The sequence below is a fragment of the Emydura macquarii genome, unplaced genomic scaffold, assembly GCF_026122565.2.
Source record: "Emydura macquarii macquarii isolate MOO-44397 ecotype Brisbane River unplaced genomic scaffold, CSIRO-AGI_Emac_v2 contig_834, whole genome shotgun sequence".
NCBI lineage: Eukaryota > Metazoa > Chordata > Testudines > Chelidae > Emydura > Emydura macquarii.
The window spans coordinates 85,003-112,652 of NW_027130971.1; the positions used below are offsets into that span (position 1 = coordinate 85,003).

At 40.5% G+C, this 27,650-nt stretch overlaps 1 protein-coding gene across 1 annotated transcript; it reads left to right on the forward strand.

Moving 5' to 3' along the window:
- The first annotated feature begins 246 nt into the window (after window positions 1-246).
- Window positions 247-27,610, forward strand: LOC137149789 (cytosolic phospholipase A2 gamma-like). Its single transcript, XM_067543385.1, has 14 exons — window positions 247-261; window positions 2,189-2,305; window positions 3,222-3,364; window positions 5,999-6,197; window positions 7,116-7,233; window positions 9,498-9,638; window positions 15,224-15,289; window positions 15,968-16,024; window positions 18,091-18,138; window positions 20,820-20,864; window positions 22,313-22,408; window positions 23,589-23,743; window positions 24,849-25,017; window positions 26,347-27,610. The coding sequence occupies exons 1-14, from the start codon at window positions 253-255 to the stop codon at window positions 26,517-26,519; spliced, it is 1,536 nt and encodes a 511-aa protein (XP_067399486.1). The 5' UTR covers window positions 247-252; the 3' UTR covers window positions 26,520-27,610.
- Window positions 27,611-27,650: the final 40 nt, after the last annotated feature.

Here is a 27,650-nt window from a genome sequence, read left to right on the forward strand (position 1 = left end):
CCTCCCAGGATGAGTAATGCCTGACAATGGGCATGTGCAATATAAGGTTAAGAATAGATAGTATAAAAGAACTGATGGCTAGGACAGTATAAAAAATGGACAGTTGGCAGGCAGAAGAAACAGTCCGGAGCCAGAGAGAAGAGCTGCTGAAAAGAAGCTAAAAGCTGCTGGGAGACCTGACTGCAGACAGAGGAGCAGAGCTGACTAGGAAGAAGCAGCAAGCAGCAAAAAGCAAATAATATGGCAAAGCCAATGGATAGAGTAAGCCTGTCAGTTTTTAATGGTAGTATAGCATAAAGTTAAGAACTGCTGTCAGCAATTTCTTACTGGCTGGCCATCTGCACCGAAGGGCACCGCTTAGAATAATTTAGGCTGTGCGCTTGTGGTTTAGATACTTTTTAGCTTAGATACTTTTTAGCTTAGTTTAGCTGTCTGTTTTTTTTTTTTTTAAGATTACTTTGTAGTAGGGATTATTAATTGCATTAATAAAAAGTTACTTTTTTTTGTTTGCTTGTGTCAATTACTTTATCAAAATGTTATAGAGGTGCTCCAAGTGTTTTCCTTGACTACCCTGGAGACCCATACGTTGGGAAAGATGGATAAAGGGGGTGGTGGGGCACCCAAAGCCTATTTTTCAGGGTTACAGCATCAATTATGGATGTGTATCCTGACATCCACTGAAAACAGCAGTGTTCAACAATCCTCCTCTCCTGAGTGAATTCCATGAGTATATTGTCTTGAGAGGATTGGTCAGAAAATAAGGCCAAGGACAACATTTGACTGGGCATTTTTTCTTTGTTTATAATTAAGTTTAAAAGAATTGGAGGTGTGTGAATGTAGCAAGTCTCTCTTCTTTTGTAGCAAGAGGAAAATACATTACTTATATGGGTAGAATATTCAGCAGAACCTATGAGAGTTGGGTGCCCAAATCCCATTGAAATTCAAAAGGAGTTGGGTGTCTGGAAAAAAAACAGACTGGCTTGAAAATCCCTGGACTTTTCTTTCTTTCTTTCTTTCTTTCTTCCTTTCTTTCTTAGCTGGGATAGGCAGGGATTGTTGTTTTCCAGAGCTGGGAATGGGCAACAGGATGGATCATGTAATGATTCCCTGTTCTGTTCCTTCCATCTATATCACCTGGCATTGTTGACTGTTGGAAGACAGGATAATGGGCTAGATGGATCATTGATTTGATCTGGTATGGCCATTCTTATGTTCTATCCTCCCTCTCTCTTCTATCTATGCGTCTTCTATTTTCTATCTGTCTTGTATTTATTTATCTTCTAGTTTCTTTCTAGTTTCTGTCTATTACCCAGAGGTACTGCAAGTGGCTAGGGGAGGACAGTTGCAGTGCCCACAGCAGCTGAAGAAAGATCAGTGTGGCATCACGGCCACCCCAACTCTTGAGTTCCCCAATTCAACAGCTGGGGAGAGTAAAAGCTGCAGCTGGAAGCAAAACAGCTTTGAGTGGAGAGCTATCAAAGTATATAGCCAAATGGTCAGAAACTGAGCATGCCATGGTCTTAGGTTTAGGACACAAGCATGACTTTTTGTCCAATTTGGGGACCAGGCTGAGCCCTGTCTCCATCACGGCCACTGCCAAGTGTAATCATTTTTGGGGGGTGGGGGAAGGCATTACCTAGTTCAGATGACATATGAGAAATCTATTTTTTCATGTGTTCCTATTACAGTCAATGGGTGTAATCAGCATCCACAGTGCTGGTGGAGAAAAGCATGGGAAGTGTTGGGAAATGTCCAGGAGTTTCCCCTCATGGTGGTTTGCCATGTAGTTATAGCTATGTTGTTCCCAGGATATGAGATTTTGAATGATTTCTTGCAACACGTGTTGACTCCTTATGTTTAACAATCTGGTCCGCCTTGTATTTAGCTGTGACGCTCTGAGGATCTTTCCCAGACCTACAGAAGAACTCTGTGCTGACCAAAAGCTTGTCTCGCTCACCATCAGAAGTTGGTCCAATAAAAGATATCCCCTCACCCACTTTGTCTCTTTCTCCTCACAGAGTTTCCCCACCTGTTGTTTCAGCGTAGGAGAGTTGTGTGAAAATCTCTCTAAATTGGCTTTGGGTTCCACCCAGAACATGCTTTAATGGATTTTCTGCATCTCTGTACATTGCCCCCTCCCTGACAGATTTTTGAGAGCTGATACATACTCTTGCCATTTTTTCCCCAGGGTGAAGGTAAAGTCCGAATTTCCCATGAGCTCTCGGAGGGGGAAAAATTAGGTACAAGTAACAGGAAAGTGCGGGTGAAGAAATGCCTGGAGAGCCATGGGATTCCCTGTAACCTGGTAGGAGTCCTTCAATGTCTTATGGAATTATGGAGGCACATACAGGACATTGGCATGGTAACAGTTACTTGTGCAGAGCTGGTGAAAATGTGTTCATCCAAAAGTTGTGGGTTAGTTTGTTTGTTTGTTTCAAGGCTTTTAGAATAAAACAAACTGAATCCAATGAGTTTTAAGTGAATGATTAAAATTAAGTGAAAGGTTCAGTGCTATACTGAATTGGGATGAACTTAAATACATTTAAATATAAATGATGGGTAAAACAGGTTGGGAAGTGTATTTTGTTTTCTGGAAAAAAAAAGAAGAAAACTATTTTTTTATTTAAGTTGAATTTTTTTCAGATTCTTTTAAAACCTCAAACCTGATTTTTTTTTCTTTCCTAAAACCAAGCATCATTTTTGATTGCAAACAATGATTTTTTCCCCAGGTTTTGGGCAAAATCCCAACAAATATGAATAAAAATTCCTTTTAATCAAAAATGCATTTTTCAGCCAACAAACAAACAAACAAACTGTGATGAAATATTTTCCAGGAGTTCTGATAATTCACAGTATTTTTGCCGCATGGAATACATACGTCATATATTATAGCAGCTATTAGAGTTATTCTTGTCAATCAAAGTTTGTCAGTCAATGAAATGAGCTTCATTACTGCAATCTGGAAAGCTTGTGAGTAAAGCTACTCATGGGAGGAGTCTCATTTAAACTAGTGTAAATAAAGATATGTAAATAAAGACAGATGTGTAAACGTTTGCAAGAGTGCATTCTAGAAGGTATTCTTTTAAACTCCATGATGGGGGCTGACATAGGTGGGAATGGCAGGTATTTGACTGTAGATACCATGGAAGTAATTTAGGTGCGCAATGGTGGTTACTCAGTAATCTCCATTTATATGTTGCTGTGTCTTTTCCCTTCCTCAGGATGATGTGCCCAATATCGCAATCCTGGGAGCGGGAGGAGGGCTGCGGGCCATGATAGCCCTTTATGCAACCCTAGAGGAGCTGCAAAAGCAGGGTCTCTTGGACACCATCATGTACCTGTGTGGAGTCTCAGGTTCAACTTGGTAGGCACATGTCAAGAAAAGCTTGAGTGAATGTGTGTCCCTCTGTAGAACTGATAGCCACGGGAAATTATTGCTGTTGTTATTATTAACCAAAGGACATGCAGGTTCTTCATCACCAACCAGACTACACTGTCTGTCGATTTCCTGAAGAGGTGAGAATGTGTGAGTATGTCTACACTCCAATGTAAGCCTGGGGTTCAAACACAGGCTCAAGCCTAACCTCTCTTCCATCTACACACAAATCATGCTAACCCAGCATTTAGACCCAAGGTCCCAGGACTCCATGAGGGTGGAGGGTGTCAGCCTGAATCAGGCCAGGACTCAGGGTTCAAGCCCTATTAATTTGCAATGTAGATGCAGTGCCACTGGACTCATGCTCTGGGAGGCCACAAAAGATGCCCCACAGGCTGACTTCCTTTGTCCTCTGGACAATCCCGTTTGGTGGACAGTCATGTTTCTCCCACACTGCACCACAAACAAAGGACTAATGCAGCTGCATTTTAGGAAGGCGCTGGAAAGTCTGGGATATGGGTGGCTGAATTCAGCCCGCATAACGCAATGTAGACTCTGGAGCCTCAGGCTGGGTCCCAGAGTTCAACAATTCCAAGCCTGTGGTTACAAATGAATGTAGACACTCTAGCCATAGGTTAACAGACCCGGAGCCTGCTAGCCTGAGTTCTACTATCCCTGGGCTTACATTGCTGTGTGGACATGCCTCTTAGACCTGGTCCTTGTAAGATTTCTACATTAGCAAAAGTGACAGGGGCTCAGCCCCATGGTTATAGCTCTTGCAATGTTGTTGCATATCTCTTGATGTCTGATGGTGTTTCCCTTAAAGCCCAAGCTCCTTCAGTCACGTGAATCGTGTGAGTGTCATGGCTTATCTACACTTAAAATGCTACAGCTGCACAGCTAGTCCACTGCAGTTACGTCTCTGCAACGCTTCAATGTAGACACTACCTACACCAGCTGGAGGCGTTCTCCCATCAGAATAGTTAATCCAACACCTTGAGAGGCGGTAGTTAAGTGCATGTCTTCATTGACAGCAGCAAATTTGCCGCTGTCAGATCGATCTATCCAGATCAATTGAGTGGTCAGTGAAGACCCGCTCAATCGATCCGGAAGTCGATGTAATAAAACCACCCCCTGAAGCGGCGTGGCGCTGCGTCGACTGGAATGCGTTTCCTGTTGGCACAGCACAGTGAAGATGCCACGTAGAAGAGGAATTACAAAGTCAACAGGAGTTACGCAAACTACTCTGTGTAACTTGCGTAACTCTTGTCGACTGCCGCCAAATTTCCAGGTAAGTGTAGACCTGACCTAAGCCAACAGAAGAATCCCTCTATCGACCTAGCGCTGCCTACATAGGGATTTAAGTCAGCTTAACTATGCTGCTACAGAGTGTGGATTTTTCACACCCTTGAGCAAAACCATTGTGCTGACCTAACATCAGTTTTCAGGATATTATGAACCATGCGTCTCTGGCCCTGGTGGTTATGGAGAAAAGCATGGAAATGTGAAACCTATCAGCACAAAAGCCAGAAGGCAAATAAAAAGAACCCATTTTTTAAGCCAATCTCAGGATTTTCTGTGGCCTGACTTGTGATTTTTGCCACTCTTGTAGTTTGCTTTAGTGCTGAAAGCAAGATAGCAGAATTGTGCCTGTTCTCTTGTGTTGTACAACCGTTTCTGCCATGGGAATAGTGAAAAATGGATATAACTGGGGGTCATTAAACAGGAACAAGTGACAAGCTGGCACACAAGATGGGGAAATCCACGTGGAAAAGAGCCTACAATGATTGCAAGATTGTAGGATAAGGTGGAGAGTTACTCTCTCAATTGAGAAGAAGATAGTGTCCTTCATAACATTCAGCTGATCTAATGGGGCCACACACAGATAGCCTTACTCACAGTGAGTAGCGATTGACACAAGAGCCTAAGGGAGTTAAGCACTCATTTGTTGGTGCAATTCAACAGGAGACTGACACCAGTGGTAATTATCACAGGTACTCATCTGTCCCCCACTAGTATCTGAGCACCGACGTGTTTATTTCCACAACACCCATGAGGTAGGCAAGTGCCTGTATCCCCATTTTCCTCTGGGGAACTAGGGCTCAAGGAGACTAAGTGACTTGGTTGCAGTCTGTGGGAAAGCAGGGAGCTCAACCCACATTTCCTGAGTCCTAGGCTAATTTCCTAACCAATGAACCATCTTTCCCCTCATGACTTTGCAATTCCCAACCTTTCTGTACAAATAGTCCTACTGAGGTCAATGAAAGCATGGCAGAGTCAGGATGGACTGGGCAGGTTTGTGGAGGTTACAAATGTCCTAGATGTCCAGATCTGTTCAAACTGTGTGTCATGGACCCTGCATATTGCTAATAGAGATTCTCCATTTTCTTAGCCTAGTAATGACCTGGGGTTTCAGACGAGAACTTTAATTTTCTCTCTGCTGATGCAGTGGCTTTCCACAGCACCCAGCCAGCCATGCAACTCTTCCATGTTAAAAATGAATTAGAATGATAGAACGATGAGTGAAAATATTCTAATAAAAAACTGTGCGGAGAGTAAAAGGGCTGGGGGAAATAGCCACATCCCGGTCTCCTTGCCCCGTGTGTTGTGTTTCTGCCACAGGTGTATGTCCTCTCTCTACAAAAATGGGGACTGGGCAGAGAAATTGCAGGCCTTGGAGGAACATATGCGCGATACTCTTGTCAACTCCACCTGGAGTCTCACAAAGGCAACAAAAATGCTGCTCGAGGCAGTTAAAGATGAAAACTACTCCCTGACGGATTTCTGGGCCTACACCACTGTCTATGGAATGTTACATGAGGTGGGTGAAAAACTTTCCCTTCTAGAATGTTCTAAGGAACTTGTCTGGCCCCCATTACCATAGGATCTGGGCCCTTCATGATCTTTTAGTGTATTTAGCCTCACAACAGCTCTGGGAGCTGGGGACGTGTACAGAGGGGAAACTGAGGCACAGAATGACCGTGGGCCAGATTTTGAAAGGTATCACTTCGTGGGAGGAGCACATAGACAACAAGCACCCATTGATTTCAATGGGATTTACGTGTCTCAATACTTTTGAAAATCTCACTCGGTGCCTAAATACCTTTAGAAATTCCCTGATTGACTTGCTCCAGGTCACATAAGGTGTGTCTACACTGCACTGTAAATCTGGGTTGGTGGGACCCAGGCTGCTGTACCTGGCATGTCCCAGCCTGTGCTGGAGAGTCCACACTGCACTGTAAACCTGGGTTGAAAGGATACGTTTACACTGCAAAGAAAAACCTGCTGTGCTGAGTCTCAGAACGTGGGTCAATTGACTTCGGCTCATGGGGCTCAGGCTTCTGGGCTAAAAATAGTAGTGTAGGTGTTTTCACTTGGGATGGTGCCTGAGCTCTGAAACCTGGGGACGGGGTGGGTCTCAGACCCTGGGCATCAGCCCAAATGAGAATGTCTCCATGGCTGTTTTTAGTCCCACCACCCAAGCCCCGTGAGCCCCAGTCAATCGACCCAGGCTCTGAGAGTTGGTGCTGCGGGTTTCGCTTTGCCATGCAGGCTGGACCCAGGTGTCACAGAGCAGACTCGATATCTATCTAGCTATTATCTCAGCATGTGGTAACGTGTTGGCTCCCTAATCTCTGGCTTGGACCAAGCTGTCAGGGCAGGGACATAGACAATGTTAAAATAATAGTTTAAAATTAGGAGTGTGTTTGTGTGAATCTCTAAAATCCTGTCTTCACAGCTGGACAAGGGACACTTGTCTGAGCAGAGGGATGCTTCTGAGAACGGAAATAACCCCTATCCCATATATGCTGCAGTGGATGAGCAAAGATTTTCCAAAGTAACTGAATATGCTCCAGGTAAAAACAAGCAATCAAAATCCAGGTATTCTCAGTGTAGAGAAGGCTGTCTTTTATTTCATCTACATGCAACTCTTTGAGGCAGCAGAGATGCCGAAGTTATCTTTAGAGCTATTGAAAATGAAAAAAAACAAGTGAAAATTTTTAAATCCTCTTTTTTGTTTGTCAGGGTTGTTAATAGGCCCCTTATCCATATTGCATGACATTTTCTGCAGTTTTTTCCCATTTTTTCCCCCTAGTAATTTTATCAACATTTTATATTTTATATTTATTTATAATTTATATTTATATTTAATTTTATATTTTTCAGCAAAATCTTGATTTTTGGTAAGAAAAGAGTAAATGAAACAAATCCATAACATTTTTGCTTAAAATTTCAGTAAAATCTATGGCAGAAATTTTCACAAAACATGGAAAATTCAGGTAACATCTACTGCTGACAATAAATTTTGTTTTGAAAAAAGGTTAACTTTCATGCAAAAACTTTTTTTGAAAAAAATTCAAACTCATGGTATGTCTACACTGTCGACAGGAGGGCATCTCCCGTTGACGCAGAGCCATGAAGACGAAACAGTATGTCAATGTAAGTACGTTGATGGGAGATACGAAAGCTACATTATGTACTTTGAGTATCTCCTGTCGACTGCTGGTGGCAGTGTAGACCAGCCTCAGTCTTGTTTTCTTTTTTCCTCCCTCCTAGTTTAGTATATCTTTTTAGGTGGAGACACACTTCATTGATTATCTTGTTTACTTATTTAGATTTAGCAATATTAACATTGCAATATAAAGTTATGTCTATTCAAGCATCTGGGAAGCTAACATAATTAATAACACACTAAAATTCCAGCAGCATGAAAAAATAATTTCAAAAGAAACTCACCAGCCATCTCTCTATTCACTTTTAGGTTTGACTAGAGCTGGTCAAAAACATTCTAACAAAATCAAAACTTTCCAGGAGAGTGTGTCAGTTCTGACAAATAATTTTTTTTAAAAATATCCAAATGAAGCCTTTCAATTTTTAGGTTCAAGATGTCATTTTGCTTCAAAATTTATTTTATTTTCAGTTTTATAAATAATAAATTAACATGAAATAAAAAGTCAAAATCAAAATGAAACTTTTTGATTGACCCGAACCAAAATTGTTTTGAAAATTTCTTTTTTCAGGAATTTTTAATTTTGTGTTTGTTTCGTTTTCATTCCAATTCAGAAAGGAAACATATTTAAGAATTGTGGAATTTCCCTCTAAATGGGAAATACAGCTTCCGTACAGTCCTAAACATGACCAGCATTTCTCTTATATTTTGGATGGGGTTTAAGACCCCCATGTGGTGGTTTACACATTCTGGGAGGTGCTAACGGACTAAGATGCAGTGGGAACCAATAGGAGAAATTGCAGATGCATTAGGGGATCACATGGGCTTTCTGGAACATGGAGAGAACTCTGCATGGATGGGGCATCTTGGAAAATGGCATGAAGATGACAATGGGAGAAGGTAAGGTAGAAGGTGGGGAGGTAGGGTGTTCAACGGTGAAGCAAAGGAAGTGATCAAGTCGAGCTGGGAGAAATGTTTTCAATAATTTTTTTTTCTCTGAAAATGCATTTTCAGACCCCTATTTGTTGAGTTCACATCAAATAAAATGAATAGTTTCAGTTGGGGAAACAAATTCTAAACTAAAGAGGAAAAACATTTTGCTTCTACTTTTCGATTTAAAATTGTCTTTCAATTTCAAATGTGGCCATTAAAAAAAAGGGGAGGAGAACAGCTGAATCAAGTAGGGAAAAATGAGTCGACCAAAATGTCTTGTGTGACTTGAAATGAATAAAACAAAACCTTCATTTTGTGTCAACTCAAAATATTTTTTTATTTACTTTTTAATTGTGGGGGAGGGGAAATAGCTTATTTTCTCTCAGTTTGAATCAAACTGGATATTTCTTCATAGTTTTTAGTTCAATGGAACTAAAAATTCCATTATTTGCTTTGCGTTAGTAGTAAAAACTCTGAACTTAGACACAGGTGGCATGGGGCTGTAGCTGGAGCTTGGGAGATGAATGCAAATAGGAGTCAAGGGTAGATGTGAAGATGTGATAACATGGATGGGAAGAAACTCTATTAATGTAGACACTGGATGAAGCACATTTACATTCCAATGAGTTATGGATACCTCTTGCCACCCTTCCCCTGATGCTTTCTCCTGGTGATTCATCTGCCTCCTCAAAAGTATTGCTGGGTTTTGCTTCCAAACTCTTTCTTATTATTTTTCAGAAACCTGGTTTGAGTTCACTCCTCATGAAGCCAGCTTCCTTGGCTGGGGGGCAAGTGTACCCATGGAATACTTTGGAAGTGAATACAAGAATGGGGAGCTAAAGAAGAAGAAAGAAGAGAAAAACATGAGTTACCTACAAGGTGAATGCTCATCTCCCTGCTTATTAGCAGATAGAAAGAAGTGAGGCTGGTTTGATGGATACATATTGCAAGTCAACCATGAAATTCTAAAATCAAGTAATATTTACATATAGTATAGAGCAATGTGAAGTGTCCAGCCACAGAAACTATCAGTCCTCAATCCATCTAAACATACCCTCTCATTTCTTCCTTCCATTCATAGAATTATAGAAGATTAGAGTTGGAAGGGACCTCAGGAGGTCATCTAGTCCAACCCCCTGCTCAAAGCAGGACTAACCTCAGCTATATCATCCCAGTCAGGTCTTTGTCAAGCCTCAGCTTAAAAACCTTTAAGGATGGAGATTCCACCACCTCCCTAGGTAACCTATTCCAGTGCTTCACCACCCTCCTAGTGAAAAACTTTTTCCTAATGTCCAACCTAGACCTCCTGCACTGCACCTTGAGACCATTGCTCCATGTTCTGTCATCTTCCACCATTGAGAACAGCCTAGCTCCATCATCCCTGGAACCCTCCTTCAGTTAGTTGAAAGCCACTATCAAGCCCCCCCCATCACTCTTCTCTTCTGCAAACTAAACAAGCCTAGTTCCCTCAGCCTCTCCTCATAAGTCATGTGCACTAGGCCCCTAATCATTTTCATTGCCCTCCGCTGGATTCTCCACAATTTTGGCACATCCTTTCTGTAGTGGGGGACCAAAACTGCACAGAATATACCAAATGTGGCCTTACCGGTGCTGAATAGAGGGGAATAATCACATCCCTCCATCTGCTGGCAATGCTCCTACTAATGCAGCTCAATATGTTGTAAAACGTCTTGGCAATAAGGGCCCATTGTAGACTCATCTCCAGCTTCTTGTCTACGGTAACCCCCAGGTCCTTTTCTGTAAAATAGCAGCCTAGCCTGTCGGTCCCCACTCTGTAGCTGGGCATGGGATTCTTCCGCCCTGAGTGCAGGATTTTGCACTTGTCCTTGTTGATGCTCATCAGTTTTCTTTTGACCCAATCTTCCAATTTGTCTAGGTCACTCTGTATCCTATCCCTACCCTCCAGCATATCTACCACTCCCCCTAGCTTAGTGTCATCTGCACCCTTACTGAGGGTGTAATCTACCCCATCCTCCAGATCAGTAATGAAGATGTCCCCTCTTCTAACACCCAACGAATACCCTCTATAATAATGCCAAAGTTTTATGTGGATAGTTGAGTGGGGCAGAAAACAGGTTTCCTCTACCATGAACATTTTCGAGTTATCAAAAGAAATTCTTTCCTGAATCGAAACAAAAATCAAAATCTCAAAAATTTTCACAAACTGAAAATCAAAATAAAGTTTTGGATCAGGTCAGTTGAAATATTTCATTTCAATAAGAACATGTGAGCGGCCACACTGGGTCAGACCAATGGTCCATCTAGCCCAGTATCCCGGCTTCCGACAGTTGCCAATGACAGGTGCTTCAGAGGGCATGAACAGAACAGTTAATCATTGAGTGATTTGTCTTCCCTGTCTTCCAGTCCCAGCTTCTGGCAATCAGAGGCTGGAGACACTCAGAGTATGGAGTTGCATCCCTGACCATCTTGGCTTTGAACCCATTATACCTTTGGCTTTCACAATATCCTCCGACAACAAGTCCCACAGGTAGATTGTGTGTTGTGTGAAGAAGTACTTCCTTTTGTTTGTTTTAAGCAAGCTGCCTATTAATTTCATCCAGTGACCCCTGGATCTTGTGTTATGTGAAGGGGTAAATAACACTTCACTGTTCACTTTCTCCACACCATTTGTTTTTATAGAACTCTAACATACCCCTCCTAGTCACCTCTTTTCCAAGCCGAAAAGTCCCAGTTCTTTTAATCTTTCCTCGTACAGTAGCTGTACCGTACCCTTAATAATTTTTTGCTGCCCTTTCCTGCACCTTTTCCAATTCTGTTACATATTTTTGAAATGATGTGACTGAACTGCACACAGTATTCAAGGTGTGGGCATACCATGGATTGATATAGTGGTGTTATGATATTTTCTGTCTTATTATCTATCCCTTTCCTAATAGTTCCTAACATTCCGTTAGCTTTTTTGACTGCCGCTGCACATTGAGTGGAGGTTTTCAGAGAACTAGCCACGATGACTTCCAAGGTCTCTTTCTTGATTGGTTACAGCTAACTTAGACCCCATCATTTTGTATGTATAGTTGGAATTATGTGTTCCAAAGTGCGTAACTTTGCATATATCAACAATTATTACAAAATGTTTAGTTTAATTATGACCATTTTTTTCTTTTTACTATTTTCTTTTTTTTTATTTTTACTTTTTCTTTACTATAATTATGTTAAATTTTCAAAAGTGGTTTTAAAAAAAACCCAACACCAGAGTTTTCATTTATAAAAAAGTAAAAATGAAACAATTTGTAACTTTTTATAAAATATTAAAATCTTTAAAAAAAACCCCATCAAAACTGACTCTTTCCTGTGTAGGTTTGGATGAATTGGAGTTTTCTCCCTAAATCTTTCAGCAGAAAATTTCCTGTCAGCTTCAGCACTTTTCATCCGTAGCTCTCGAAGCACTTTTCTCAATATGTTCATTCTACAGGTGGGACAACGACACAGGAAGGGAAAGTGACTCAAGTCACAACTGACAAGTCATTCAGTGCAGAAATGAGAGATAAGGTTTTAGAACCCAGGTGTCCTGACTCTCAGCGTGGTGCTCAGTTCACTAAATTGTTCTGCCTCCTTTTAGGTGATAATTGATGTTTGCATTGCCTGGCCGTTTATGTTTCTTGAGAAATCCAGCCTTAACGGAGGAGTTTACCTTCTAGATGTGGGAATTGAGCACCTAACTACCTTAAGACCCTGATTCTACTTCTTGATACAGATTAGATTCCTGCATACATCACAGAATAGGTTCTTAACTTGGAACTAGAAATAGTGTGAATTTCTTTCCTTCCCGTCCCCCTTTGGAAAAGGTGATATTACTTTTTTAATTATTGTCAAAACGTTCAGTGAAAAAAAAAAACCTCATAATAAAAAATGTCAGTTTAAAGCCACTGGAAAAAATATTTTTGTCCAAACCCTTCTGAAAACCAAGTAAGTAAATAAATAAATAATTAAATACATTTTGTTTTCAGACAATAAATAATTAAATAAAATATTTAAAAGAGTTTTCTAATGAAAAAAATCTTTTGATAAAAACAGACATTTTTCTTGACATTTTCATTTTGTCAAAAACCCAATTATCCATCGAAAAATCATTTGAACAAAATACTCTGATCAACTGTAAGCAGAACCTGAGTAAGTAAAGAGAGTCAAATCCTTTTATACTTTTTTCCTGCTTAATTTCAGGTTTGTGCGGAAGTGCCCTTGGTAGCAAAAAGGAAAATGAAAAAATCATAAAAGGTACGCCAGTTTCTGTCCTCATAGTATGCTGGGGTCAGAGCTCAGGTCCTCAACTTAGTGCAGGGAGATTCTCTAGAGGGGAGTCTCCTTCATAGAATCATAGAGTCACAGAATATTAGAGTTGGAAGGGACCTCAGGAGGCCATCTAGTCCAACCCCCTGCTCAAAGCAGGACTAACTTCAGCTATATCATCCCAGCCAGGGCTTTGTCAAGCCTCATCTTAAAGACCTCTAAAGATGGAGATTCTACCACCTCTCTAGGTAAACCATTTATTTCATCACCCTCCTAGTGAAAAACCTTTTCCTAATATCCAACCTAGACCTTGGCCCTGCAAGTTGACCGTTCTCCTTGTTCTGTCATCTGCCACCAGGAGAACAGAAAGCCCCATCCTCCATGGAACCCCCTTTCAGGTAGTTAAAGGCCGCTAAACTTGACAACCAGGGCACACTGCTGACTCATATCCAGCTTTTTATCCAATGTTACCCCCAGGTCCTTTTCTGCAGAGCTAAAAAAAAAAAAAGTCGGTCCCCAGTCTATAGATGTGCGTGGATTCTTCCCTACAGTGGAGGACTCTGGTTGTCAAGAAAATAGCATATTGGGCTGCATTTTCTTGGCATTGCCAGCAGGTCGCGGGAAGTGATTATTGCCTATTCGGCATTGGTGAGGCTGCATTTAGAATATTGTGTCCAGTTTTGGGCCCCCCACTGCCAGGAAAGGATGTGGACAAGTTGGAGAGAATCCAGCGGAAAACAAAAATGATTTTCCCATGGAGCACAGGACTTATCAAGGCTGATGAAGGCTTGTTTAGTCTGCAAAAGAGAAGAATGAGGGGGATTTGAAAACCTTTAACAACCTGAAAGGGGGTTCCAGGGAGGATTTAATGTTCTTGGTGGTGGCAGATGACAGAACAAGGAGCAACGGTCTCAAGTTGCAGGGCGGGAGGTCTAGGTTGGATATTAGGAAAAGGTTTTTCACTAGGAGGGTGATGAAGCACTGGGATGGTTTACCTAGAGAGGTGGTAGAATCTCCATCTTTAGAGGTCTTTAAGATGAGGCTTGTCAAAGCCCTGGCTGGGATGATATAGCTGAAGTTAGTCCTGCTTTGAGCAGGGGGTTGGACTAGATGGCCTCCTGAGGTCCCTTCCAACTCTAATATTCTGTGATTCTATGATTCTATGTTGAACAAAACCAGCCCCAGGACCGACCCCTGGGGAACTCCGCTTGTGACCGGTTGCCAGCTAGACACGGAGCCATTGATCACTACTTGTTGAGCCCTATGCTCTAGCCAGTTCTCTATCCATTTTATAGTCCATTCATCCAACCCATACTTCTTTAACTTGCTGATTAGAATACTGTGAGAGACAGTATCAAAAGCTTTGCTAAAGTCAAGGTATATCACATCCACCGCCTTCCCTACATCCACAGAGCCAGTCACCTCATCATTTCTGCACTGGTCTTAAATAATCCAGGTCTGGGGACCTGTACAGCATACTGCAAAGTGCATCTCTTTGTGTGCTCTTCTGTGGGGGAGAGAAAAAGGTTGTAAAGTACAGTGAAAATCCAAACACCAGAAATAGAAAAATGACTTTTTTTTGGTTTCTAAAAACTGAAATAAATTGCCATATAACATTGGTTTTTTTTGTTGTTTGCTTCCTTTCATGATTTGCGGGGGGAGGGAAGAAGCTCAAAGTGATATTTTCCCATTGAAGATTTTAACTTTGATGAAGCCACATTTTCAGACCCAAAAAAGTTGATCAAAATATTGATGTCAGTTCTAATTTGATATATTTAAAAAAAAACTTAATTAACCAGTCAATAAGTTAAATGGTGGGGAGGGGGGAAATAAAATCTGGATGAGAGTTTGAGCCATATGGACACACAGGAAGGCATCTGTAAGTCACTCCCACTCAAAATGTCACTTTGTCCCCCTCTTGTTTAACCACAAATAGCAGTGGCAGGAACTTCAGTAAGTGTCCTAGGCATCCCTAGAGGAGGACAGCGCACCACACAAATTGAAGAAAATTGTCACATGTTATAGATTTAGTGACAAGTTTCATGGAGAGCAGACAGAAATGGATGTGCTATAACTTCATCAATATATTTTCCCCCCTAAATCGTTGTAACCTAAAGGTTGTTTTCTAAAGGACTGAATTATTGTCAATGTATTGTGAAATGACTGACTCTACTAATTGTTATTTCTCCCCCCAGATATATTGTGTGGCTTCTTTAAGGGGAAAAAAGGATCAGGTCCACCATTCCCGGCGACTGTAGAAAGTAGGTCGTTATAGTCTCATAGACTCTAAGGTCAGAAGGGACTGTTATTATCATCTAATCTGGCCTCCTGCACAACACAGGCCGCAGAACCTCACCCTCCCACTACCATAATAGACCCCTAACCTATGACTGAGTTATAAGTCCTCAAGTCATGGTTTAAAGACTTCAAAGTACAGAAAATCAACCAGAGAATTCACCAGCAAGTGACCCATGCCCCATGCTACAGAGGAAGCTGAAAACCCCCCAGGGCCTCTGACAATCTGGTCCTTCCCAACCCAAGTCTTCTTTTAGAAAAAAATATTGAATGTTCATTGAAACACCAGAAATAAAAAATATTTCACTAAAAATTTTTGGAAAGAATGATTATTTTTACCAAAACCAAGACAAAGTGACTGAAAAAAAAATCAGTTTTCATATTCTATTTAATCATCAAAGCAATAGAAAAATGTAAACACACAAAATGTTGCTGTGTGGAATTTTCATTTGGTTTAATTTTTTTTAATTGTCTGTTTCAGCTAAAAAATTGGATTTCCTCTCATTTCTACCAATTTTGTTTCTTACGAAATGTGAAAATATTGACTTGACCTTGATCACGGTAACCTGACTGTTGCTTCCTAGTTGATTGTATGATTGTCCATGGATATATGAAATTACTGATCATCCTAATGGCATTTTCAGGTTCTCTGAAAGGAATAGTCGAAGGGTTTCCAACACCCACCATTGAACATGAAGCTGGTAAGTATATTTATATGGCTGCCTGTTTTGTCCTGTGTTGTTACTTGTTGGCCCTCAGAGGCCAATCTCTTAGGAAGAGGAAGAGATGCTACAAGACAGGTCTATTTGGTTTAATCTTCTTTGTTTACAAAAAAATGTACACTAAATCCGGATTCCATGAATAGAGTAGCAACAAAAAACCCCAGCAGTTTCCTTGCTCAAAAATCCCCAAATCTGCCACTCCAATGAACTCTGTGCCCTAGAAGCTCTGTCTCTCTGCTTCCTCTCGGGGTTACGCTCACAACTCCTTCTCTTGGCTTTCTTCCTCTGAGATACCCAGCCTTCAACCAGTATCTTAGCCTCTGCATATGCAACCAGGGAAACCCCTTAGTATGCATGGCTAAAATGAAACATATCCAAATTATTAAAATGATGTTTCAATTGATTTGCAACAGGAATATTTTGACAATTTTTTTGTGGAATTTTTGTGGAATGGGAAAACCATTTCCCCCCAGCCTGATTTGTGTGTGCCTTCTAATGAGTCTGAAGGATGTATGGCAGACCCATTGGCATTTATGAAGTCTGTGGATATATCTACATTCATGGCGGCTCTGTCAGCGCTGCTGGATTGATTTTGTGGGATCAACTGAGTGGCAGTGGAGACCCCCCTCAATCGATCCGGAAGTTGACTCAGTAAATCCATCCCGGCAACAGGATTAACACTGAGTTGACAGGAGGGCATTTCCCATTGGTGCAGCATAGTCTGGACGCTGCACTAATTAGAATTTAGGAAGTCAACGGGAGATACGCAAGCTACTCTACGTAGATTGCGTATCTGCTGTTGACTGCCACCGAATTTCGCCGTGAGTATAGACCAGGCCTGTGACTGTCTTCAGCTCAAAGGCATCACTGATGGCAATCATTAACATGTTTCAGTATGGCAACACATTCCTGGAAACCTGTAACTCTCTTTACAATAGTAGTATTGGTTCTGATTTGTATCTGAATTGGGAGAACTGAATTGTGAGTATTGGTTATCCATTACAATAAAGATTAATGCTCATATTCTCTGTTCGACAAATGATGGCTCAAGAAGAAACCATTTTGTAAATACAGAAATTTTTACTTATAGAATTAATTATGATGCTAAACAATAAAGTGGACAGGGCTGTGTTTGTGTGTGTGTGTGTGTGTGACAGAGAGAGAGCGAAAGAGAAAGAAAGAACGAGAGCGAGAAATAGCTTTTTGATTAAATGGAATTATTTTAAAAATATACAATTTCTGTTTACATTGACATTTTGAGGATTTTTGTAATAATATCCCTGACAACCCAAACTCTCTACATCCTAATTTTGCAGCTAAAAACAGCTTTCACAGAAAAATTTCCATCAGCCCAAGTGCTGATGTGGCCATATTGTCAGACAACGAGGAAGATGACATTAGGGGTAGGACTTTGGACTGACCAGAGGTGGATTAATGAATATATTTTGAAGACAAGAGAGGAAGAGGATGCAGTAATTGAGAGGGGAAATAATAAAGTCTGAACACTGATTTTAGCCATGTGGACACACAGGAAGGGATAATTTTTTGATAAGTTGAACAGGGAAAAAAACCTGGCAAAACATGGAGACGTCCCAGATTAGAGATAGGAGAGGGAAGAATCTATCCTGCAGTATTTTAACTAATATTTTTGTCCTTAGGCTACTCGAGAATACCTTCATTGTAAACTGAGTGTTGTTTCTTAGGGCTTGTTTACATAACTACAGATGGTGCTGCAGTTGGATCATTGTTGAGCTGTTTTGCCAATACTTCCTACAGTGATGGAAAGGGTTTTTCCATTGCTGTATTTAATCAACCCCACTGAGAAGCAGTAGCTAGGCCAATGGAAGAATTGTTCCATCAAGTTAGTGTTGTCTATGCAGGGGCTTAGGTCAGCTTAGCTACATCTCCCAAGGGTGTGAAATTGTTCACAACCCTGAGTGAAGTAGCTAAGTCGACATAAGTTTTAGGTGTAGACCAGCCCTTAGATGTTTGTTTTATTGTCTGTGGATTTATGAAATGACTGGAAACCCTTGTGACATTTTCAGGTGATATGGAAGGGGCATTACAGAGTGATCCAGTAGGATCTTCACCAGGTAGGTGTATATATTCCTGGATCTGTGACGCTGACCCTACAGCTGCAACTGCTATTATGTTCACAGCGTTGAAAAAGAGAAGTCAGATTAAAAAAACACTAAATACACTTACTAAAGGATTGCAATGTAAAATTTCTTTATTTTTTTTAAAAAAATCCAGAACCTTAACACAGGAAACAAAAGGAGAGAGAGAAAAAGCAGGCTGCTCCTAAGGCAGAGAGGCACAACTCTCCTCACCTTGAGCTAGGCTGGATTTTTGCAGAATGACTGCTGAAAAACCTAGATCACATGCCTCGCTCAAAGCCCCGGAGCCTACAAACAGACCAGGAAACCCCTTACAAATAAAGTGATAGCTAACAGGTGTTCAGTACATCGCCACTTCATTGCCGTCTGTGGAATTGCTTCTGATCTGATCCTGCCTGAGAAGATAATCATATACAGTTCGTTAATGACACAAATGATTCTCATGATTAATGAGTATGTTCTCTGTTTGCTGAGTACATGCTGAGAACCAAAGCCTCCTGGGAAGATCCTATTTCTTTATTAATCTCCATCCTTAGAGGTTTTTAAGGCCTATCTTGAAAAAGCCCTGACTGGAATGATTTAGTTGGGTTTGGTCCTACTGTGAGCAGAGGGTTGAAATAGGTTACCTCCTGAGGTCCCTTCCAACCCTCATCTTCTATGATTTTATGATAATATAGACAACTTTTTGATGGTCACCACCAAAGTATCTGAGACCTTAAGAAAATTCAGGATGGGCAACTGGGGTTCAATGAGAAATAAAGTTGGGAAATGTAAAGATGTCTAAACAAGTTAAAACTGAATCCAGTGTGGTTAAATGAGATTTGAGCATCTAACTTCTTCAGGCTTCTTTGAAAACCCAAGCTGATTACTATAGCTTTGTCATCATTGTATGAACTGGAAAAGTCTGTGGTGTCTCTGTGAAAATGATGCAATGCACCAAGTGAGATTTCTGCAGCTGGATTCCTTAATGTTGTCCAAGTAGCCAAGGAGGAATTTGCGAGGGACATTGCAAAAGAGGGAGATAATTTTAAACTGTGTAATATTCAAGGGGGCTGCAGTGGAATGATTCAAAGAGGGCATTTACTAATCAGAATCACAAGCAAAGGAAGGTCATTTTAGCAGCATGTTAGAAATGTGGACAGATTGGAGTGTAGAGTGTGTGTGAGGGGGGCACTCTCTGCATTAGGGAAGCTGTAGAGAATCTCACAGTTATTGTCACCTGTGATGTTCCCCTCTGCAATCTGGACTGGTATATCACTGTGTCACCCCAATCCCCCATTCATGGAGCATCTGACTCTGCTTTGCTGTGGGAGCCCCCACTCCTGGCCAGCTCACATACAGCCACCAGCAAGCAAGTTACCCCCACTCTCCCGACTCAGTATGTGAGTGCCTCTAGTTGGCCACTCAAGGAATTATGCAATGGTATGACCCCCCCCCCCCTCCAGCTAATATCCCCAGTCCCAGATGCCCCCTAGGAACTGACATTTTACAGACTTCAGTGTTGCCCATTGGACTCTGCAAGCTCATGTGTTCGTCAATTTACCAAAGAAATTGATATACACCAGCTCTGTCACTTTAAATGAAGTCTCTGCATACACTCAAACCACATGCACTGCTTTAGATAAAACAAACAAAGAAGTTTATTAAGTACTGGAAGATTTTAAATGATTATAAGGCAGAGGAAGGCAGGTCGGATTTAATCAAAAGTAAAGAAAGGCAAATCTCATTCTAAACTAAGCGTAACACTTTCAGAAGCCTTACAGTCTTAGGTGGTTCTCACCACAGGCTGGTTGGTTGGCCTCCAACCAGGCTCTCCCCTGTGGTCATGCTTCAGTTGTTTGATGTTATTTGTAGCTGAGTTGCAAGACAAAGAGAGAGCCAGCAGCCAAAATATCCCCCTTTTTTCAATATCCTGCCTCCCCCTTTGGGACCTCACTTCCCACCTTCAGGGTCAGGTGACCAACAGTATTCTTGCATGGTCTTCTCCACGTCCTGAGTCACTGAGCATCAGCTTATCAGATGCTTAGGCCTGTCCATTGTTCCTGGAAGAGCTGGGTTGGTTTATGCATCCCTTAGTGAGCTGTGAACCACCTTTCTATTTTAATGTTTGCCTAGATCCTCCTCAAAACATGTGAGCCACTCATTTGGGAATATTACATAGCAGAGCTTCATAACCATACATATGACATTGCAAGAAGCATACTACTATAACAATAATATTCAGGATGTCATGAGCATTCCAACAACACCTGACATGACATACTTCACATTAAACCACACGCAGTTACACCATAAGTGTGAACATGAATGATACACAATCACACCATAAGGGTGTACATGGGGTACAGTGTGTCACATCAACAGAGATGGTGCAGTCTGTGAAAAAGATTTTAGCCAAAAGGTAAGTTTAGAAGGGATATATTTTAGGTATATTGTGAAGGAGAAAGTGGCAAGATTTTGTCCCAGCCTAGTAGAGGAATCAAACATACTTATTAGATCTTATATTTCTACCACATTTTTTTCTTTCTTATGATACTCACAATCTGCAGGAAATGTTAACTTGCCTTAATCATTGTACCCTAAATGTAGTTTCCTAGGTGATAGTATTATTGTCAGCGATAGTGTGTCGTGACTGATAACCCAAATCTATTTTTCAGATACTAAGAACAAATCAATTACTGGAGACATTAAAAGCGGAGTAGGTAAGTCATTTTAATTCCCTGTGCATTGAGTTGGAAACTCCTCTCGTACATTAGAATCTTTGTGAGAAGAGATTCAGGCCCAATGTACTTCTCAATTAAACAGATTCCTTGGCTCTTGTTCAACCTGCCTCATGAATAATAATTCTCAAATGTCTGTTCAGGACAAAGCTATTCAAGACTAACCCTATCTATGTGTAGGGTTTTTTGTCCTACCCTTTATTAAAGTTTCTGAGCCCCTTCACAATCATTTATTAATGTATTTTCAGAACGTCGCTTTCAGCTGGGGCAATGTGATTATTCCAGTCTTATAGATGTGGTTCTGAGACATCATGGCAGATGTATGGTGGGGTTTTCAAAAGGCATGTAAAGGATATCAGAGAACAAGCCCTGTTGACTTGCAGTGGAATTTATGCTCCTAAATCACTTAATGCCAGATTTTTAAAGGCATTTAGGTGCCTAGTGGTATTTTCAAAAGCACTAAGGCATCTAAAACCCATTTTGGGTAGATCAAAATGTTTTGACTGAGTCAATTATTATTTTGGGGGTAAGGCTCATTTTGATTATGACCATTTCAGGTGTTTTGGCCATGTGTGTCTGTGTGTTTAAACAGTTTAAACATGGCCAGATTTAACATTGAAATACTGTTTCAGCTTGTTAGGTTGAAATTAAATATTTTTAGTTTTTCAAAATCATACAGCCAAAATGAAACATTTTTAAATGGACAAATGTTTAAACTTTTTACATTTTTCCCCATTAAAAACCATTTGCCAGAATAAATTTGGCAAATAATTTTGGACCATGAAAAATAAAATTAAAAAAATTTAAAAACTCAAAAAACAAAATGAAATGTTTCATTGTCAGTCAAATCAAACATTTAATTCTACCTAAAATAGCAATAATATTTATTATTATATTATTTATATTTATTATATTGTAATAATTGTTATTATTTCTTCTGTTTGCTGAAAAATTGGGAAAAAATCATTTGGGGATTTTTTAAAATTCTAATTGTTTGCCCATGGAGCCAAAAAATCAGTTATTTGCACAGCTCAATTCATCAGCTAAAAGAACAGGGTCACATGGTGGAATGTAGGAAATAACATAACTTCATCAAGTGTACTGTGAAGGATAGATCTTGGCAGATGACACGACGCATCTCAGTCCAGACAAGCATATGTGAGTCATTATGTGGTACAGTGGGGGAAGCCAGATGCCCAGAATATCACAGCTTCTGTCTGTCCCAGTAAAGAGTTCCCTTTGCTTTCCTTACAATCAACTATGCTTTGCAGTTTTTGCTCCGTATACAAGATGCTGTGATTTTTCCCCACGGCTCCTTGTCTGCTCTAGCAAATAAGAGATAAGAGAAACTCTGCTGATTTTCAGAAGTTCCTGAATATATTTAGATAGTTAGATCTGATATTTTAATGCTGGTTTTTGCCTTCTAACAGGCTCGATGGTGGATTTTGCTAGGATGTGGCAAAAAACCAGTTGTGATATCTTACACTGGAAATGGGGAACCAATAATAACTTTCTTTACAAATGCTGTAAGTAAAATACGGGTTAGTGACTCTGTGGTATGGATGTCTCCCTTTCCTAGGGTACTGTTTTGACAGCAAGTACAATGCACAGCATCTATGGGAAAAGTTTGTCTTCCTATATAGTATTTTAGGATTGGAAGAATTCAATTTATATTTTTTTTAATTCCGACAAACAATATCAATGTTTATTTTAAGCATTTAAAGATTTTTATTAATTTAAATTTCACAATTGCATGAAATTATGGATTTTGAGTAATTTTTAATTTTTATTGATTGAAATCTTCACAGTTGCTGACAACTGTGGGGAGAATCAAATGATATCACTCATTTGACACTGAGAGTCAAAAAGTTAAACCTTTATAAACCATTAATACACAAACTGTGAACATCACATGTCAAAATATGCAGAATAAACTTCCTTAAATCAACAAATCATACCTGTTTTTAATATTCGTTCACTAGTCTATTTCATAATGACCCTAATTTATAAGTCTAAATCACTGGATTTTCACTTTAAATTCTCAAGAGGCATTTTTCTTATTTTGCTTATCAGTAAATTTTGATTCTCCGTGGAAATAGATTTTCACTGGTTTGTCTGCAGAGGGTGAAATCCATGTTTACTGACAGATAAAAATCTAATACTTCCAAGAACATACCATCTTAAGATTGCAAAGTCAAGAACTCAAATATTAGGGCAGGTCAGAATAAAGCTTCCCCATGCAATTGTAATAAAGGGCCCTTCTTCATAGGCATTATGATATAGCTTTAATTACATGGTTATATTCCCCGCCCCCACTCACAGGACATATAAGAAAATTGAAAACTTGGGAACGGGAAGTATTAGGCAGCCTTAACTATAGAAGTTGCTTCCAACAGTGCCCATAATGATGCCCCATAGATGGGAGCAGATGCTCAAGAATGAGAAAGTGGTGACTGTACTGTATAATGTGGATGGAAGGATCAAGAATAAGAAAGGGGTGAACTATCTAGTATAATGGCCACTAGGGATAGCAGAGTCTGAGGGGTGGGTGGGGCAACTATATTGTATAATGGGCAAAGGCACGGGCACTTTTCCAAAGCACAATTGCAGTGAGTATTGCTTCTTGATCTTATCCACCTGCCATTGGGCAGGTGCAGATTCTAATCGCTTAGTATTAAAACTTTATTTTTGGATACATTCCTTTAGCTGCTATTGAATCCTCTGAGCTGGTGAAGGATAAAGTCATTTCTTTGGTTGATGCTGGCATAGCGATAAACTGTGCTTTCCCCCTGGTTCTCCGTCCAGACAGGAAAGTGAAACTGATCCTCTCCTTTGACTACAGCTCTTTTGAGCCAATTAAGGTAACTTCTATCATTGTCACCAGTTTTCCAATTGTTCCAATTAGGATTGAGGGCCCAGTGTGCCAGGTCAAGTTTGAACACAGAAAAATACATTGTCCCTGACCCCAATGGATAAGAGTCCAACAAACAAATTTATGATCTTTAAAAAACAAGCGAGCATTATTTTCTTTACTTCATTGCTGGAGAACAGTCCAGGACAGGAAGGAAGCAAAAAAATTTATCTCCTTCTGAACCCGCTAGAGGAAGGTTTAATGGAAAGAATCCAGCCATTCAAGTAGGAAGTTGTTCTGCACACTGAAGTCAACACTAATACTTTTGTGAGGTGTCCCAGGTCCCTGTAGGAGGAGATTTTCAAATGTACAATGGACAGTTTGGTGTCTTAATCAATGGAAATCAGTCAACAAATTCTCATGTGTGCCTTTGCAAGTCCACCCCTTAGTGATCTTAGGGAAGGAAATCTGCTATACATCTTATCAGAACGATGGAACCTTTGATAGCCTTGAGCTTTGATGTAACAAGTACTAAGGTGAATATTGACCCAGAGAGGAAAATATCTCCTGCTGAACCAAGGTGGGTGAGGTAATGTCTCTTATTGGACCAAGTAGTGTTGGTGTGAGAGATAAGCTTTTGAGCTTACACAGAGCTCTTCTTTTTGTCCTACTGAACCACTCATTTCTATCCTTGTTGAACAGCAGTGGGCTGCAGTGAATCTTCTATTTCTGTGCTGGGGTATTGGAGTCAATGTGCCATGTTTGATCCGTGCTTATGGCTGTGGGCTGAGATTTTTAAAGGTGCCTAAATGCGTTAAGTGCTTAACTCATATTGAATTTTCCAGGGAGGTAAATTCATGCTTCTTTGAAGTTCTTTGGAAATCCCAGCCAGAGGATCTCTGTGTAGACAGCCATGAGTTGCTACACAAACATTCTTCCTGTCCCAAGAGCAGAGGATATGGTTTCTACCAGAGTTTTTTGGGTTAGTAAATTTAATAGAGACCTCAGAGAAAAAAGGTAGCTCAAAACACAAAAATCTATCTGGTCTTGAGTATTTGACTTCGTGTGAACAGCAGTTCTTTTAAATAAAATAATCAAAATTCCCTCACTCATAGGTAATCAAGCAAGCTGCCAAATACTGTAAAGAAAACTGCATCCCATTTCCTGAGGTAGATGAGAAATTGCTCCAAGACACAGATAACCCCTCCGATTGCTACATCTTCAGAGGAGATGGTGCTCCCACCGTCATGCACTTCCCACTTTTCAACAAAGTGAATTGCCCGGGTAACTGCCAATTTTCTTAAAGGCTACTGTTGTCACTCTCATTTCTCTTATATGGATGACTTAAATACAGCTTAGTCTGGTTTGTGCTGGGGCAAGAGAGCAAAGGGACATAAGGATTGAGATAAAATGTCAGATCAATCTAATCCAATGTCCTGTTTCAGAAAGTATCCAATGATAGAAACTTAAGAGGAAGTTGGGGATAAACACAGAGTAGGTAGTTTTAGAGTTATCTATACATAGGGGATGTTTGTTATAGCCTCTGGAGTTTTTGGCTCTGAATTATAAGCATTTTGGACCAAATGTTCAAAGGTATTTAGGCATCTACAGATGCAGATAGGCACCTAGTGGGATTTACAAAGTGCCTAAGTGAATTAGGTACCTAACCTACTCAGGTGCTTTAGAAAATCTTACTAGTCGTCTATCTGCATCTTTCCACACCTCAAAAGCTTTGCAAATCTAGCCCTCTATCCCTTCCATTGTTTTAATTTTAACTAATTTAAAAGTGAATCTTCAAAATATCCATAAAGTGCAAAGGAGTCTAAAAGTTGGTAAACTTTTCTCCTTCTCTCAGCTGTCTGGGCATGCTCAGACTCCCAAGCAGTCTGCACAAATTCTATCTGCTGTGAATGCAGAGTGTGATGTCATTAGGTGTTTGTCTACCATGATGACAGGACTCTTGTAAGAACTCAGGGGCAATATTTTTAAAGGAGTCTAATAGAATTAGGTACCAAATGCCATTGTTCCCTTTGAAACCCACAGACAGGTAGATAGATGCCACTCAAGGTTAATTTATCTTAGTGCAATAGAGAGCAGAATATGCTCCTTGTTTTTTCACAAACATGCTAACATGGGCACTATAGAGAAAAGGAAGGAGGCACAAGCACAGGAGAGAAAGGGGAAGGAAAAGGGGAAAATAAGAGAATGAATTTGATAGAATCAGAGGAAACAGTCTGAGTCAGCAGACAACCTGAGTCAATAGCTCTGAGAAGTGCAAAGTATCCATTTCAGTTCAAGAGCCTGTTGACTCTGAACCCTAAAAATGACAGTTTACACAACTATATTAACTATGTCACTGCTGATCACTGTGGACAAAACCTCTAGATGCTTTGAGATTGTGAATAGATCATTTGTGAAACCCCTTTCCCCAACATGAGCCTCACTTGATTCTTTTCCTTAAGTCTGGGAAACAAGGTATCCCTCTCCCGACTGCCTGGGAACCCTAGAATGCAATCATAATAACAGTAGTAGATGTTATTGACACTACAGTAGTAATATTAATATCCTCATCCTAAAAATGTATTCACATCTTTTCTCACTCTTTTCTTTCAGCCTATGTGAAGGAATGGATGGTTAAATTCACCGTTGTTCGCTTTGTCTACAATGAGGGAGATGTCAACAAACTCCTCCAGTCAGCCAGACTGAATGTGTCAAACAACAAAGACAAGATCCTGCAAGAGATGAAACACATCATGGCTTGCTCCAGGGAGAAGTCAAGCTCTTAAAAAGACTTCTCCCTCTATGCCCTGCATAGGTTAAAGCCGCCTGGTAGATTTTGCCAACTAAAGAATTGTCAGTTAGCCAGAAAATGTCATTATTTGGGATCACACTGGGGAAGGGAGTCTCTGCTTCTGGTGTGAAAGCACTAGTACCTAGATCTTGAATTAACCCCTTACCTTCACTGCACCATAGTTAAACAATTCTGATTCGTCTCATTAATCAAAGAAAAATTCCTTCTTGGTATAAATCATTCCTTGCTTGCTGTTGTGAACTAATGCTCAACCAGTCTCTGATCTGTGAGACGCCAGATGCCTTTGTCTCCTGCTGCACAATTAATGTTCAATCTATAAAGCCTATGAAATCACACCATTCGCACACTGTGTACCTCTATCCTAACAACAGCCTGCAAAAGCACAAGCACCTAACACCTGAGGTAGATGCCATCTCCCCTAGTTCTTATCACACTACGGGGAATTTGATACATAGAGGGTGTAATAGAAAGTAAGAGTCTGAGACATGAGGCCTAGCATAACAGGCCAGATATGAAGCCTGACCTAAAGTAATGGTCGTCTGGTATCAAGCAAAGTTAACAGAAGTGAGGCTGTGAATACTGGCAGGCTCACAGTAACTGGCAAGGACAGAGCTGGTGTAACAAACACACATTCCAAAGAAGTGCTAGGTACCAGAACATTCCAGAAAGGCACCGGGACATCCCAATATGCCAGAGATAACAAGGGCTCACTGACCTCCTCAAATGACACTATAATGGATAGAAATGTCTTGTTCATGTGATGAATAGAGATGTTTTGACCAAACCATCCAGTACAAGGTAATGGGTGGAATCTTACCACCTCGAAGGGTGGTACCTTGCCATGTCAAGAGGTGGCAACTACACACATCAGAGGGGCAATACACAACTTTTTTGTATCAATGTATAAAAGAGGGTCTCAGAGGAAGCATCTTTGGCTGGCCGAGGGGGAAATGGAAAGTCCTGACATTTATTGAGCTGGTCCATTGGGACAAACATACATGTATTAGTGGTCCTATAGACTTTGCAGGATACTAGGACTGTGCTTGCCCACAATAAAACTGGCCTGGCACCTTCGTTGCTAAAAGGATCTGTGGTCTTATTGAAT